Source organism: Antechinus flavipes, chromosome 1 (genome assembly GCF_016432865.1).
Source record: "Antechinus flavipes isolate AdamAnt ecotype Samford, QLD, Australia chromosome 1, AdamAnt_v2, whole genome shotgun sequence".
In the NCBI taxonomy this organism is placed as follows: Eukaryota; Metazoa; Chordata; class Mammalia; order Dasyuromorphia; family Dasyuridae; genus Antechinus; species Antechinus flavipes.
Genome location: NC_067398.1, coordinates 8,477,626 through 8,495,175, shown reverse-complemented (window position 1 = coordinate 8,495,175; position 17,550 = coordinate 8,477,626). Strand labels below are relative to the sequence as shown.

Here is a 17,550-nt window from a genome sequence, read left to right as displayed (position 1 = left end):
TAAGGGATGGACTTGAAGAGGAAGAAAGAAGCATTTCTGGACATGGCTACCATGTAGATTAATTTTCTTTACCATGCTTCTTTGTGACAAGTAGCTGTTTAATTTCTTTCTCTTCATTTTTAATGAGATAGGAAGGTTGGGCTGGCCTCCTTCTCCACTTTCTGGGACTATGCCCAACAAAATAAAACTGCCTCTGCTCTCAAAGGGCTTACAGTCTGTTGGAAACAACAGAAAAAGTGGGAAGAGGAGTGGGGGGCCTTGAACAAGGTACCCGTGATCCCAGAGGGTCCATTGTATTGGAGCCCCCTCAGTCCCAGAGTGCCTGTGGTCCTGGAGCTCCCCCGGACCCAGAGCACTCTTGATCCTGGATCCCCCTTGACCCTGGAGCAACCCATGGCCCCGGAGTTCCCTTGGTCCCAGAGCCCCCACAGCCTCGGAGCCCCCACAGCCTTGGAGTCCCTGCAGCCCTAGAGTATCCATACCTTCTCGTGTACTGTCAGGCAGCTGGCGGCGTCCTTCTGCAGAATCTCCGTCACCCCATTGGAGAGTCGCTCATACCTGAGCTTGGGCTCCTCTTCGCTTTCTTCCTCCTGTGAAGGACAGGGACAAACCATTATCTCTGTGCTGTGAGTGACTTGGAGGAGCCTAGCCCACAGCCTGGAAGGTAGGCGGGGAGGGAGCCGGATGCCCCCATCCTGCCATGTCCGTCTGTTCCTACTAAAACCTGTGATGGGAGAGGCCATTCAGCAGCCTGCAACAAGGTAAAGAACAAAGGGGGGAACATGGCAGCTGAGGATTTGAAGGAAGAGAAAACTGGGTCCCTGTAACGTGCCTACCCAAGCCCACTTCCTGGCCCAGATGCCGCTTCTCCTGGGGACAGAGCCCTGCCGGGGCTGCACCCCCCAGTGAGTGTTCCTTCCCTTCTTAGCCCATCTTAGATTTCTTTATCTGAACAGCCTTCCAATTAAATGAGCGAAAGCGCCTTGAGGGCAAGGACTGTTTCCTTTGGGGACTCACATCCCAAACACTTAACCCAGTCGCTGACACTATGCTCTTAATCAATGCTTTCTGAATTAAAATGAATCTACAGCTCCAAGCCGATAGGAGCAAATGATCAGAAAACCCAAGATCTCAGCGTACAGATTCACCTCCGGACTGAGAAAAGGTCTTTGATTTCAGAGATGAGATCCTCGGTAGCCACAGACGCCCTGTCTCTCCTTCCGTCCCCAGACAGGCCACCAAGAACGCTTTCACACTGGCAAAGTCATTTACCGTGCCATTTTGTCTCTTTTAAGGTTCCGTGCAACACTACAAAGCTGGCAGGACCTCGTAGACCCATTTCACAAATGAGAAAGTAAATGATCTGAAAAACAGTAAGGCAGCCCCTTTCCTACGGAGTTGCTAGCAGATGCTGCTCTGACTTGGAAGGACCAGACAAAGCTCACCAGAGGAGGAACGAGCAGAAATCCATTCTAAGTTTATTTTGTTTATTTTTTAATTTATGGAATAAACAAGTATTTCCATAACATTGTATAATAATAAAAAAGGTTGCACATGAAATTGCAAATCTGTTGTATATAACTTGCTATTCTTTTTAAATATATACATAAATATAAATATATAATAAATAGCATCCATTGGAAATATACTTAATAAGTGCTTATTGACTGAATAATCATTGGTTATTCGGTCAATAAGCATTTATTAAGTATATTTCCGTTTATATACATATATAAAATAAGAATTTTTAAAAATGGAAGGAATCAAATTCATACAAGAAACAACTGGCCACAGAAATAGGAACAGAGAGAGTGAGCATTCCATCGCACATGGAAGGTCACCAGCTTTGAGAGAGTAAAACACACACACACACACACACACACACACACAAATACACAAAGACGCACATTTATAATTAATGAAGAGAAACGGCAGTTTCTCTTGATCCAATCTGAACTACCAGAAAACGTTAAAAACCTATTAGATGCCAGGCACTGTCCTGGGTCCTGATAAAAATAAAAGCTGCTCTCTGCTCTCAGGGGGCTTACAGTCAGTCTGGGGGGAAGAGTGGAGAAGGAGGATGAGGGTAGACAACATAAAAACAAAATGCTGAGGAAATGCCACGTGACCTGGGGGAAGGAAGAGCCTCTGATTCTGAGGATTCAGAGAAGGAAGCACAGAGGATGCAACTCTCGAGCCAAGTTTTGACAGGAGCTGGGGAGGGGAAGAGGCTGCCAAATGGCAGAAGTGCATTCCTGACACCCTTGAATTTAGGGAAAAAAGAGGCTGCGCCAGGGCCATAAGAAGAAGATACTTCGAGACTTAAGGTGGGTCGAGTGACAGATGGGTTGTATGACACATGTGGGTTTTGTGGATTTCTCATGACTTGTGTCTTTGAGGGACATTCTAGTAAAGCGGCTAAAAACCGAGCCTCAGAATCAAGAAGACCTGGATTCAAGTCTCCTCTGGTCCAGACCTCCAAGAGCCCCATTCCCTGCTAGAAGACAATATCACAAGTTGCCCACCCTATAGTGATCTGTCCTGCTAGAGGCAGTTTCCTCAGCAGGCCATCATTACCTCACTGAAATCAGACTACAACAAAACGATGCTCTTTGGGGCACTCCCTCTTATGGCCACCGAAAGGCAGCGCAGGGCTCCAGTATACCTTTGCTCCAGCCTCTCCTGGGGACTAAAGGCAAGCAAACGGGCCAAGAAGACAGACTGCCACTAAGAACAGAAATGTTGGTAGCAGAAGTCAAGAATGGGCGGGGGGATTGAAAAAAACAGCGGAGGAAACAGCGGACAACCAACCCATGGAGGATAAGGATGCCTTTGGGTTTCCACATAGCCAACTTACAACTTGTTCCAAGTAGCTTGGATTTGTGTGATTCTATTTGACATAAAAATACAAAGCTAAAAATACTGGTAATTTTAGAAATGGCTACATGACAGTCCAGAAGCCAATTGAAGTGAAAAAATGGTAGTGCAGTATGCAAAGCGTTCCATTTCAGTCTCAATCCTTTTTAAAAATACACAAAACTCTAAAACGAGAGACTTCCAAGTTACACTAGGCAAACTGTTCTGACCAAGGTTCATCCGCGAACTGCAGAATCTCTGACTTCTAGCTGATTAGCTGTAGATGGACAATCCTGCCTCAACTCTTACTAAAAAAATGGAGCTGCCTCTTCTCCTCCCCCCCCCCAGCCCCATAAGGGGAGAGAGCCCTTGCACCTGCAAGTGCTAACTATCCTATATATACAAGGGTTCCCAGCCAGTGCGTCCCCTCTTCAACAGATTTCACTCACACTCACTTATTTTCAATCTCTTCCCATCAGCTGGCTGGCTACGTTGCCAGCCCACAACATCCTCCAGACCACTCCCTTGATTTGGCCATCTCCCAGGTCCCTCCTCCCCTCCCAGAGAAGGCAATTCCAGAGCTGGGGTCTCCCTCTTCTTCCCCCTCACTCTCTTGGAGGTCTCTTCCCGACCCACCCACTGGTGTGTTCTGACCCTGCCTCCTTCCCGGCCTCTGCAGACATTGCGGTCGCTCTTTTCTCCCGGACACTCTTTTTCCTCCTGATGATCTTGCCAGTCTCAGAATTCTGGCCTGATCTCAGGATTTCTCCTGGTGACCATCCACTTCCAATTACCAGGCCCCGCCTGATCCTCAGTCCTTCTTACACAGTGCTGACCTCCCTGAGGATCACCAGCCTCTACCTCTATTGGACATCAAGCCCAACAGGCCCCAAGCTGACCTCCCTCTGCTCCCCCCTTCCTAAGTCCCTCCCACTGACCCCCAGAAGGGCAGACTCTCGATTCAGGCCCTTCTACTTCCTCTCTTTCTGGCCCCACAGATCTCATCTCTTGCCAAAGCCTGGGATTTTACCTCCATGACATCTCTCCCACACGGCCCCACCACCCTGGGCAGGCCCTCAATCCTGATGCCCACTCCAAGAGCCGCTGATGGGCCGGTTGCCTTGGCTGTCTCCTCTCTCCGATGGGTTCAGCTGGCAAAGGGTTGCCGTCCCCCTACTCAGTAGACTCCCTCTGTTTAGCAATCAAAGCCCCACATTTTCAGACTTCTTACAATTCTTCCCATTAGACACCCTGTAATTCTCCCTCCGGCCTCCTCACTGTCCCTGGAACAAAGCCCTCCCTTGACTGATTCTGGGCACTTTCTTTGCCTGTCCCTGTGCCTAGAACGCCTGTCCTCCTTGTCCCGAGCCCCTCGCTTCCTTTACACCTAACATCCTGCTTCTATGAGAAGTCTTTCCACTATTTACAAGCGTCTTCCCCCTTATCCAGCCTGTTTGTATACAGCAGTCTGTAAATTGTTGGTTCCTCCCTTTGACTGGGAGCTCTTCCAAAGTGAGTCTGTCTTTTTTTGTCTTTCTTTGTGTATGCAGTGTTTCACACTGTGCCCGGCACACAGCAGGCACTTAATAAATGTTGATTGACTACTAATAGCTTCCATATTAGAGAGTACTAGATGAAGAATCAGGAAGAATCGGGTTCAAGTCTCAATCCCAGTGACACAACCCTGGGTTACTGACCCCCAAGCCTCAGTTTCTGCATCTATATAATGTATAATTGGGTTAGAGCTTCTTAAACCCCCAAAGTTATCCACAGATCTGCCTCTATTCATCCAGTGCCTGCTCTCTAAAAGGCCTAGAGCTTCCATCTAATCCAGAAGTGAATTCTTGAGAATGACAAGAAAAAACAACTCAACTGTCAATATCCAATGACAATTATCTTTCTTCCTTTGAATAAAAGAGGCGGCTACAAAGCGATCCTCTAGCAAATCATTTTGTCACAAATCACAAGGCGATAATGTCAATTTTTACATTCATCAACTAATGAACTATTCCCGGAAGAAGCAAAAAATGTTTTCAAAACAACAGAATAAACCATTTCTATTTGTCTTTTGTGGCAATGAATACAGCATCACCACAAAATTTACATTGAATGCTGCCCAGATGACACGGATGCATCCTGAAATGTGTTAAATAGAAATTGAATTTCTGGCACTCGTTTATATAATAAAATACCACATGTTGCTGAAGCCTGGACATCCAATGTGCAGCCAATGTGAAGAGTTAATTCAAGCCTCTTGCCTATTTTGCATAAAAGCCCTCATCCACGGACCATTAGATAAAGTTACTGTAAATAAGTTTAGCCTGTCTTATTCATGAGTTAAAAAGGAAGTCATTTCCTCGCACATACATATATGAAAACATATACTTTCCAAACTCAGTGCACTGAAGCATTCTTGCCAGGCTTTGGGATATAGAAATAGAATAAAACTTTAAGATTAAGCACCTGATGCGGCATTTCATGTTTTTCTGACAGGTATCTTTTATGTTAAGTTAAAGGTGATTTCTTTTTGCTTTTCTTTTCTTTTCTTTTTTTTTTTTTTGCTTTTTTTTTTTTTTGCTTTTTTTCTCCCTTTCTATAAACAAAGAAAAAGGAAAATGATTTATAAAAATCCATTCCACTGAGTTTCTAATGCTGCAGAGTCTAGATAACATTTTAAAGAAAAACAACAAAACACCAAGGGGATTTAATATACTTGAATTTCACTTTATTTTTTTAAATAAAACAGAAAAAAGCTTTCATGCAGCTTGAACTAAAGTAAACACAATCCAGTGTTAATAAAAAGTAAATCAATAATTTTTGTTAAATTTTAATAATCTTGCAAACCTACAAATAAAACCATCAGTAGCTTGAGTTGAAATGACAGTTAGCTGCGTTTCTATGACAACCTGGTGGAATAGTACAAGTCCTGACTTGCAGCTAAGCTAAGATATGAACAGAGTGACATTTACCCCATACAAGGAAACTCACAGCTTTCCTTTAACCAAAAAAAATTAAAAAAAAAAAAAAAGAAGAAAAATCAATTTCTCAACTATCATGGATTTTTACTAAGTGTATAGATAGCACTTTTAATAAAAGTAAAGCCCTCTTCAAACTCCCCTATTCGACTCTGGACAACATTTTAAAATAAATTTTCTATTATTTGTACTAAGGATGCTGAGTTTTCACATTTAAAAGAAAAGTCACTTTGGAGGGGGAAGGAGGGGGGAGGAGGCGGGGATGACAAATAGAAGTACTTCCTATCAGAGTTTATCAAATTTCTGTCAGAAATGCCACTAAGTACTTTGTACTTTGTACCATAGGGAAGATTTTCCTGAAAGAAATCAGGCTACGCCATCTTGATTTGAAAGCAGCCAGAATGGTATATAGCCCTCTACTTTCCAGGCTATACAAATCATTTATTTAGAATCCATCTGGCCCACTTGCGTCTCTGGAGTATGTAACAACAATGTCATAAATAGGCTTCTCCAATATAGTTTTACAATTGCCTCTGAATGTTCTCTACATCCTTCATAAAGTGATATATACTGCACGTAATTCCACTAACCTTGCTATAATTCAAGGGGAGAATTAGAATGTCTTTCATTTGAATTCTTGAAGTCAAAAGAAAAGATCCCTCCTTCACCATCCCTTACTTCTAAAGGACTACCTCCCCCCACCCCCGGACCATTATCAGAATACAAAGCCCGGGGTACTCTGGGGCTAAACATGTCGACAAAGGCATGCTTGACCACTCGCCTCGTCTCCTGGGATGGTCTTAATTAGAGCAGGACCCCTCGACACATTTCCTTTTCTGCGTTATGTACCGAGACATTAAGTCCTTCACTCTGTCAAGAAACGCTGAGGGCCTTGGGGGGTGTCTGCCTTCCAGGGATGCCGTGTTGCCTTCCAGGGACGCCAATCAGAACTAGTCCTCTGGACGCCCCGGACACAAGCCTATGAAAACTGGGGTCACAGAGATAATCGGGATCTCAGCCATGAGGGCCGATGGGAGCACATGCCCTTCTCTCTGTCTGCGTGACTCTTGTCCACATGCTCCTCATTTTCAAGGCCTTCTCAGCACCTACAGTGAATTAGCTACTGGCCACCTCACTCCGGACATGCTGCTTCTCCCAGGCACCCCAAGAACAGCCAAGGCTTCTCCCCAACTCCTCCTCTCCAGAACTTGTCTCAGAGATTGTTTTTACCCCCGGCAGCAAATAAAATGTTCAAATAATAAAGGAGCACCATCTTTCTTGACCTTTGCTGAATGTAACTGAAATACACCCAGCTTCACTTCCTTAACAAATTCCCCAGGATCACAAATAAAGGCTACATTTGGGGAGAACCAGCAGCTAATGGCTGTAGAGGAGGACAGGCCCTTAGAGACCACCAAGTCCAGGTACCTTGGTTTAGAGGTGAGGAGCCTGTTCAAGGTCACACAGCTCCTAATCTAAATCGGGTCTTTCTGATTCCAAGCCCAGTGCTCTGCCCACTGCACCCCTTGAATGTCTCTAATTTAAACCCTGTCAAACCTAGTCCCTTCCTCGACCCTTCACACCTTTCTGGCCTTCTTAGTACCTCCCAATGAGTAGGAACTAAACCTCTGAGGCACCCCCCCTCAAAAAAAAAGAGTAAACATTCACAGGCAGCAGGAGCTGTCCAGCAATTCTGCAGATGAACTGGGCCATGGAAAGGCCCCTCAGGCAGCCCAGAGCCTGAAGGGAAGAGGGAGGATTCTCCCCAAGGTACCCATTGCAGGAGCCCTTCACCAAGTGGAGAAGAAAGGGGTCAGCGGCTCCTTGGCAGACTGAGCGCTGATGCCCACTTAGGGCCAAGTTTTACCAGAAGGCCAGAGCCAGCTACAGAATTGACTTCAGGAAACCAACCAGAACAGTGAGAAGAGGGCAAATGAGTGAGACCTTTGGGAGCAGATCCACCAAAAGCTCCCTGAGATAAATGGTCATTGAAGAATATCTAATGCCTAGGGGCTTACTCTCTAGAGGCTGGCTAGAGAAGATCCTTCTTCTCCCAGAAAGTAGCATTTGAGAAGGTCCTACAGGCACTAGAGCCATGAGGAAGGTTGACGAAAGCACCTGCAAGCTCCTTGCAAGGCAGTGAAATCCATAGAAACAGGACCTTCTCCACATATCACTGACCATTGTGTTTCTTTACAGCTGGAAAGAGGGTTAGGAAGCAAATTTTATAAAGGGCTGAGGAATCTGTCTTTTAAAACTGATTTTTTTTTTTTAATCAGCCAACAAGGATTCTTTTTCTTTCTCTCCAGCCCTAACCCTCTTCCTACTGAACAAAAAGAAAAGGCAGGCCCTCTAAACAAATGTAGAGTTGAGCAAAATAAATTTCTACATTGGCTAGATCCAAAGAATGAGCCCTCTGGACGCTGATGCTGTCATGTCTCATCTGGAGCAAGGGAGCTGTACCCCTCATCTCGGGCCCTCGCCTCTGGCCTCACAAGCACTTCAAAGCTGTTTTTCTTTAGAATATTGGGGTTCTATAAACTTCTCCTAGCTCTTCGTTTTCCATGCTGGGCTGCCCACATGGGTCTCTCCCATTTTCTCTGAATCAAGCCGGTCCTTTCCCTTTTTCTTTGATCTCTTTGGGATAAAAGCCTTGTAGCAAAGGACATGTGCACAGCTCAGTATGACCTTCCAGAAGGGTGTGTTCAAGGTTCCAACATCTCCAGCAGCAGTCCATCAATGGGCCCGTTTTCCCAAAGCCCCTTTATCACTTGTTCTTTTCCCTGTCCATCCATTTTGCCAATCTGAGGGGTCTGAGATGAAAACCTCATTTCTCTAGTTATTAATGATTTGGAGCATAGTTTTCAGAAGTCTGTTGATGGCTTATATTTCTTACTTTTAAAAATACTTATTTATACCGTTTGGTCATTTCTCAGTGGGAGACTGGATTTTCTTCTTATAAATTTGAATCAGTTCTTTTTACAGGATCTTTCAATGTCTCAATAGCAATCAAAGTTTAAAATGCTCTGTATATCTGAGACCTGAAACATTTTTAAGAAAATCTTGCCACAAAGATTTTTTTCCTCAGTTATCTGTTTCTCTTCCAATTTTAACTACATTGATTTTGTTTGTGCAAAAAACACAAAAAAAATTATGTTAAGTTATAGAATCAAAATTGTCTATTTTATTTTCTGAGCTCTTTTCTAGTTCTGGCTTGATCTTCGCCTCTTTCCAGATCCAAAGCATAGTCTTTCTCACTTCTCTAATTTGAAATCTAGACGTCTTGGCAAACTGGGCATAATTCAGTTTTGGGCTCACGACCCAGAAAAAGGGGTTGGGTGAAGAGAACAAAATGATTAAATCCTAACCTTCCATCATATGGAAAGAGCAGTTAGCTTTCTAGAATTAGCAAAAGTTTTGGTTTCTTTTTAATTTAAACCCCTCTATAGTTCCCTATAATAAGAAATATTTTTAAGAAAAGAAAATTTAAAAAAAAAACTTAAGAAATTCTAAAATAATGGCAGAAGGAAAACACAGAAAGAATATGGCAGAAGCACCAGTTAAGTTTTATGCAGACAGAATACTAAGCAGATGTCCTCAATTACATTCTTGCTTGGGAAGTGTATTTTTTAAACTAATATTCAAGATTTTAAAGCTCTTTGTAATCATACTGCTTGCTTTCACAATGGATGCGAGAGACCTAAGAGGGAGGAAAAACTGAACTCAATTAAAAAAAAAAAAAAAGACCATGAAAAATAAAGAAATAATAAATTAGGAAGTTTTTTTTTTTTTTTTTAAGCTCTTTATATTGAGAAAATACAACTTCATACTGATCTGGCATTTGAGAGTATATATTCAATCAATAAGCACTTATTAAGAGTACCTACTACTATGCACCTGGATAAGAGGGATGGGAAGGAAAAGGGGGAGACAAAGACAGAGAGAGACAGAAACAAAAAGAGATTTTGTGTGTGTGTGTGTGTGTGTGTGTGTGTGTGTGTAGATGGTAAGGGAAGAACAAGAAAGGTCTCCTGGCTGCAGAAGGTGTTCTGGAGCCTTTGGACAGCCACTGCAAGGGAATGCACTTGGAAGACAGCACATCCTCCCTGAGGAACAAGAAGGCCCATTGCTAGACCGCAGAAAACCCAGAAGAGAGGAAGGTGTGCAAAGACTGGAAAGGGAGGAGAGGGCCAGCTTGTGAGGAGCTCTGAATGCCGAGGACAGGGTTTTCTGTTTGCCCTGACAGTAACAGGATGCTGCTGAGGTTACCAAACATGCGGGGATAGGGGGGTGGGGTAGAGGGAGGAGGTATGTAACTCTGTCAAGTCCAGCTTTAGAGAGATCGCTTTGGAGGCTCAGTTTCTAGAATAGGGATTACATGGGATAAGACTTAAGGCACAAAGAAAATAGGACCCAAAATACATCCAGAATACTTATTCTACAACTCTAGTTATCTGGAAACATTCAAATTTTCAAAATACTATGCAGTCTGTGTCATTTATTAAACATTTTAAAAATTATCAAAAATTAACTCCTGCCTTTTAACGAAAAAAACAGAGAAAAATCTGGATTTATAAAAGAAAAATTATAAAAATAGCCTGGCCTTGATGCAGCAGGGGGCCCACAGAGCACAGGACACTAGGCCTGGAGTCAGGAAGCCGAATTCAAATGCAGCCTCAAACACCTAACTGACTCGGTGCCTCTAGGGAAGTTACTTCACTCCTGTCTGCCTCAGTTTCTGGGAATGTTTGTAAAACCACTTAGCACAATACCTGGGAGAGGGCAAATGCTTAGGAAACACTTGTTTTCTTCCATCACATGATCTGTGTTACCCGAAGGGAGGCCCGGAGGTACCACTGTAGTGAGCTCTAGGGAGTTGGGGCCCCGATTCTGTCTCTGGAGGGGTGAGCCAGCTCAGGTAAGAAGATGAAACTGTTCCCTCAATGTGATCAGGCCATCTGGCCCCACTAAGGAAACTAAAAGCTCTCCCCCTCCACGCCCCCTAATGGAGTTCTTGTCTTTTACAAAAGGATTTGTTTCAGAAGGCTTTTTAATGAGGGCCTGGAAAAAAGCAAATCTGTGAAGGCATAACTTCGAAATGTCCACAGGAAATGGAGCAATGAACATCTCTTAAAAGTCACGCCATTAATCAGTGGGAACACAGTTGGATTTTTCAGAGCTGGCCGTGGTACAACTTCTCAGGACGTGGCTACTGCCCAAAACAAGATGCTCCTTCCTGAGACTGTAAACAAAGGAGATACAGCAGAATCACAGAATCGGAGTCCGAAAGGACCTCAAGGGCCACTGGTACAGCCCAGGCCCAGGATACCTGCCTGAGAAACAGCCATCCAGGTCTCGCCCTGACACCCTCCAGAGAGGGAGCATCCAGAGCCATTCCACTTCTGCAACTACCATTTGGGAAAATCAGCTTTCAGTATGAGATATTAAAATTGTAAAAATAATAAATACAAATCAAGATATTACAAACCTCTTTTTAAATAAAATGTGACCAAAAAAAATTGTTTCCAACTGTTCTACAGCACCAAGTTTCCGTTGCCTGACAAAGAGGAGAGAGAGTGAGACAAGAGACAAATAGATAGTAGACAGATCAACACACAGATGGACAGAAACAAATTAATAGATTAGAAGGAAAAAAAGTCAAAATGTTTAAACACCTAAGGGGGGAAAAAAAGTGATTCAAGGCAAGTGGCCCAAATTCAACAGAAAGTCTTGCACATAAATGTAATAGTTAAGATTCCATGTGAGCAAAGAACTGAAAAACAGAAGGAAATAAGAAAACCCCCAATGGGAAAGAACTGCACACAGTAGGGAATATGAACAGAATGGAATATTATGATGTGATAAGGCATACAAACATCACAGAGAAAATGGGAAATATTTGACTCAACTGATAATGGAGTAAAATGCCCAGAACTAGGAGAACAACCTTCCATAATAACCACAATGCTCTTTCACAGACCACAGGCTCTGAGGAGGACTGAAGCCAGTCTAACTTCCCAAGGACTGATGGGAAAACAACCTCCTACCTCGGGGCCGGGAGTGGGGGGTCCAATTAGGGCGTAGTGCTATACTATCAATAAAAATTGTTTAAATCATACAGAAGGTGGTACAACCAGAATGACTAGTGTGTCAAATTTTAAGTTAATTCATTAAAACTTGTATAACAGCTCATGGTTTCTAATACAATCTTTTTGTTCTTTCTACACCAAAACATGCAAATCTGATGATGATTTAATTCATTACAAAAAATTTTAATAACCAAATCAACCCCTCATGTTGTGCAAGCTCTTGAAGACAAAAAAGCCTGAGTACAAACCAAGAGTTGTTCCTTTGTTGTCCAGGCACCTAAAAATCACAGAAATGAGAAAGCACAGAAAAAAGGGGACCGCTCTGACCCATGTTCTGGGTCCTGAACAATGTCCGGTCTGGCTTCTCCTGAACTGCTAGCATTCTCTGGCCTGAATCCCTTCCCTCTACCAGGAAAGGAACACGGGTTCACACCCCATCCTGCAGCTCGCAGCCTGTGTCTTCGGCAGACTGCCTCACTCTCATCACTCTCATGGCAAAAAAAACCCGACGCTCATCTTCGTACCGGAACCTCTTCCTTATGTTCTAGCACAAGTGAATACAATAAATGTCTCTGCAAACTTTTTCATTTAGTCAACTAACATTGGTTCCCATATGCATCGTTGGCAGACAAAGTCTATAGTAAGGCGATCACTCATTCCCAGATCTTCAGTTACTTGTTTGGTCTCTTGGATATTAGCCGGAATAATTTTTGAAACCAGCAGACAGTGCCTCCTATAAAGATCTGAATCCAATGCTATTGGGCCAAAAGGGAGAAGGCTTTGGTCTACTGCTGATGGCACCATTTCAAAGAACCATTAATTGCATCCATGTGGGCACTCCCTCCAAGAGCTATCCACCATACTAGGTGATTTCCTGTGTTTGGCCCCCAAACATTCATGCTTAGTATTACAATCTAATCTTAGCTGGGTTAATCCTCTGACAAAGTAAATACAAAATAAATCCAGCCTCAGGCCTATACTCAAAGCCTTTATATCTGAACAGACCTGCCAGACCCTATGCTACTGTCATTAAATTTGAGAACCCAGGGTCACCTCTAGACCAATACATTTACTTTTTAAAACAGAATTTGTAAAAATGAGAAAACAAAGATGTTTCCAATAAAGCACGAGTTGAACAAAAGTCAAGTATTATGTTATCACGATACAAGTTTCTCTAGACTAAAATTAATCCAAGGAACTAACAATAATTTCCAAAAGAAAATTCTATTGTGGCTATTTCATCAATAAGAGAGAAAACTGGGCAAGAAAAGAAAAACCAATACATTTACTCTGTAAAACAGAGTCTGAAAAAAAATCCATACACTATAAAACAAAAATGTTTCCAATAATGTATTAGTTGAACAAAAGTCCAGTACCATGTTATCACGATACAAGTTTCTCTAGACTAAAATTAATCCAAAAAGCTAACAATAATTTTCAAAAGAAAAATCTGTTCTAGCCAGTTCATCAATAAGAAAGAAAATTGGGCAAGAGAAGAGAATATGAAATTATTACCCTGGAAAACCTGGAGGGGAATGTAGGAGACAGAAAAGGACTAAGTGTAACTGGGATTCTCTCTGGTCAGGGACAATGCTTGCTCAGAAATGAAATTATGTTGGCCAACACGTTATTCTTTGTGGCATCGAGACCCAATAACTAAAGAGGAAAGCAGGGTTATATTCTAAAAGTAGTGTCCTCTTCCTCCCCACCATAGAAAAAAACAAAGAGAGAGACAAAACTGGACACGGGATATTAGGGTCACGCCCATTCAGATGAAGATGATGGGGATGATTTCCCCTCCTCTCTACACTGATCAAAACCCAAGGAAAGTAACTTCTTGTTCCAAAACTTACCTTTATTGTCTAAAAGTATCCCTATAATTTCTGTTTAATTCACACAAATACCATGCTCACACAAAGTAGTATGGAAACCTAGTGGGCAGAACTGTTATACAGAAAATGGGAGATGGACCGTCGACGTTTCGGAATGCACAGGAAGCTGTTTTGATTCAAGTAGACAATAGAAGGAAATCATGTGAAATAAGGTTGGAAATGTAGAGTACAAATGGATGTTGGAGAGCCTCGAATGCCAAATTAGGAGACATATTTAATCTGAGAGGTAGTAGGCGATCTGCTGAGGGGTTTTGAGTAGGAAAGTGACTTCACATTGACAGACAAAGTGCAGAATTGCTATAGCCAAAAAATATGAAGAATCTTTAGGAGTCCATGAAAAGAAAAGGGGGTTTACTTTACTACCTGTCATGGGCCCAAATGCAACTCCATCACACAATCACAGGCCTAATTCTTACCATTTGCTAATCCCTCCGAAAGCTCAGAGGCAGTACATGATGTCCTCTCCCCCCTTCTTCCCCTCACTGTTCAAAAAAAAAAAAAATACAAAACCAAAGATTGGTCACTCCCTTTGGTACAAAAATCTAGAAACTATAAGGAAGTCTCAAAATAGAGACTCTATATAAAATGAAAAGCATAAAAAAGGGGAAACTTTGTGGGAAGAAACAGTCAGGTACTGAAAGAATTATCGAAACAAATATTTCTTTGGGCTTCCATCTTTATTTTCAATACTTCCAGGTAATCCTCTACCCAGTCACTCAAAGTCAGGCTTCATCACACCTCCCTCTGGCCTCTGCCTCTTATCTACTTAAGGTCAATCCCATCAGTGTGTTGAACATCACTCCTCTCCTCTCCATCCTTCCTTTCCACATCTCTAACCTGGACTAGCTGAGCTTTCTGATTGGTCTTCACGCTCCCCAGTCCCTCCTTCACGCAATAGCCCCAGTCATCTTCCTAAGGTCTGAGTCTTCCCATGTCACTTATCTACTCAACTTACTATTTACCCTCAGCAGATCGCCTACTACCTTTCAGATTAAATATAAATCCCCTAGTTTGGCATTCAAGTCTTTCCAACATCCATTTGTACTCTACATTTCCAACTTTACTTCACATTATTTCCTTCTACTCTCTACTTGAGTCAACATAACCTCCTGTACTCTAGAAAGTCAACAGACCCTCTCTCACTTCCTATATTTCATTCAGGCTGTTCTACTCTTCTCCAAATCTTTCCAAAACTTTATCTTCTTCCAGGCAGGAACTATCTTTCCTTTCCGTATCCTATCACTTGAATCATTGTCTATAGTTTTCAGTAAATTATGTGAGAGTCAAACTGTGGTCTGATATTTTAAAAAATATTTCCAAAAACCAGTGTTCCTTTACTATTTTTTGTTAAGGATATTCCTATGAATGTATGCTCAGCTTTTCTGGAGATGAGAAAGGAAACTGGAGACCAAAATTCAAACTTGGTTAGAATGAAAAAGAGAGAGTATAGGGAATACAAGTAAGGCAACTCTAATCTGACCTATTTAAATGAAATGTTAATAAAAAAATGAGAAATGGACAAAAGAAATGACAAGTCTACTAGCACTTATTTTTTCTCAAAATGTTTTGTTTTTCCAAATACATGTAAAGATAGTTTTTGTTAAGACTTTGTGTTCTAAATTTTTCTAAATACATGCAATCTTTTTAAACATATTTCCATTCTTGTCATGTTGTGAAAAATTAAATAAGAAAAAGACAGAAAAAAGGGTGAAAATAGTACGTTTCAATCTACATTCAGTTCCCATAGTTCTCTCTCTGGATGTAGATTCATTTTCTACCCCAAGTCTATTGAAATTATCTTGGATCAATGTATTGCTGAGAAGAGCCAAATCCATCATAGTTAATCATCACATAATCTTCTTGTTATTGTGTACAATGCTCTCTTAGTTCTGCTCACTTCACTTAGCATCAGTTCACATAAATCTTTCCAGGCTTTTCTGAAATCTGCCTGCTCATCATTTCTTACAAAACAATAATATTCCACTATATTCATATACCATGACTTCCTCAGTCATTCCCTAAATGATGAGCATCCACTCAGTTTCCAGTTCCTTGCTACTACTTGCTGTTAACAAACGTTTTTGCACACGTGGGTCCTTTTCCTATTTTATGATTTCTTTGGGTCACAAACCCAATAGAGATACTGCTGGATCAAAGAGTACACACAGTTTGATTGCCCTTTGGGCACAGTTCCAATTGTTCTCCAGAATGGCTGGATCACTTCACAATTCCACAAACAATGCAAGAGTCTACCACCACTTTTAAAGAAAATTTAATTTTTTATAAATCAAGCAACATGAGAACAAGAACCCAGACAATGCCTTAGATAGCAAATATAGGATGTTGCCAAGTCGAGACATATGGCAACCATGGTGACGGCAGTTTGCAGTATAAATTCATATGTAAAATCTAACAAAAGTGGATGATAGAGAATTATGGAAACATTGCCTCATATAACTGCAAGAACCACTAGAAAGAAAAAAATCAAGAGAAAGCTTGCTTAAAAAGCCGACCATGCAAAATCATTCCAAGGGTCCTTAAAGATGAAATTGGAAGGAAAATGTCAAAAGTCAAAAATGGAAAATATCTGTTAAGATTTCTAAAGACACAAGATCTTTCCTATCGCTAGCAGGAGAACAGCACTGGACTCCCAGATGTACTGCTTGAGGAAACAGAAATGATATTAAAGAAAGCAAGTATGGAAAGAGCAAGGGAATGAGATGGAGGAATTCCATTCTAGAAGTAACACAATTCTGAACGCCTGAGGGAACAATTCTCAAGAAAAATAAAAGGAGAGGATAACAAAGACTTGGGGGCTGAACCACAGACCTTATTATTACCAGAAAATGACAAAAGAAAAAATATCAATAACTAATGGCCTGTTTTATGAAACTAATCACTGTTTGCATTCAAAGTACCTTAGACAAAAGCTGGAGAAGATAACCTTTGCAGACAATATTCTAGAGCAGGCCACATCTTTCACTACAAAAGTGACTGAAATGGCAGACTCGACTGCACTGTCTTGTATAAAATAAGTTCTTATGGGCCCACTGGGCTAGACTGGCGAGTCAATTCTAGCTGCCCCCACCCCATGGTGAGGCTGCCAATGAGAAAATCCCAGTGTCATGAGTGAAATATGCCAGGAAAGAGTTGCTGCCAGGCTTGACTTTCACTGCCCAGGCTACCCAGAACTTCCTCCAAAACTCCTCCCCAAGAAATATGAAGAGGAGGGAACTTTAAGGGGATGAGAGGAAGTGAAAGAACTGGCTGGGCAAGAAGTGGTGGGTTGGTGCAATGAACGACATTGGCATCTGATAATATGGGAGGAAACAAGAACCACAACTGAGAGCAGGAAGGGAACCTGGGAGCTGACACGCTCCAACTCTCTCACGGAGACATTGATAAAATGATGCATCAGGCACTGATATGTAGGTTTTTTGTTGAGGGATTTTTTCATGAAGAAAATACTATCAATAACATAACACTGAAAATTTTATGACATTTTAAAATTTATTCTCTTTGAAAATAAGGTCACTGTAAGTTTGCTCAACAGAGCATGAGGGTTGTGAGTTCCTTGAAGTGGGAAGTCTTCAAGAGGAAACTCAATGATCCTTTGCCAAGAGCGCTGGAGAAAAAGAGATAAGGTGACTTCCAAATAAATCCTTTCTAGCTCTAAATCCTAAGCCCTCATGATTATCCTGCAGGGCAAGAAAGTGACCTATAGAATTCAGGACAGAG

At 41.9% G+C, this 17,550-nt stretch overlaps 1 protein-coding gene across 1 annotated transcript in view; it reads right to left on the bottom strand.

The window, feature by feature from the left end:
- The window catches only part of VPS41 (VPS41 subunit of HOPS complex), a 149,720-nt gene that overhangs the window by 105,207 nt on the left and 26,963 nt on the right, over positions 1 to 17,550 (bottom strand). Inside the window, exon 3 of the mRNA XM_051978695.1 lies at positions 483 to 590. Within this exon, the coding sequence (XP_051834655.1) occupies positions 483 to 590 (108 nt within the window). The remainder of the gene's footprint in view (positions 1 to 482; positions 591 to 17,550) is intronic.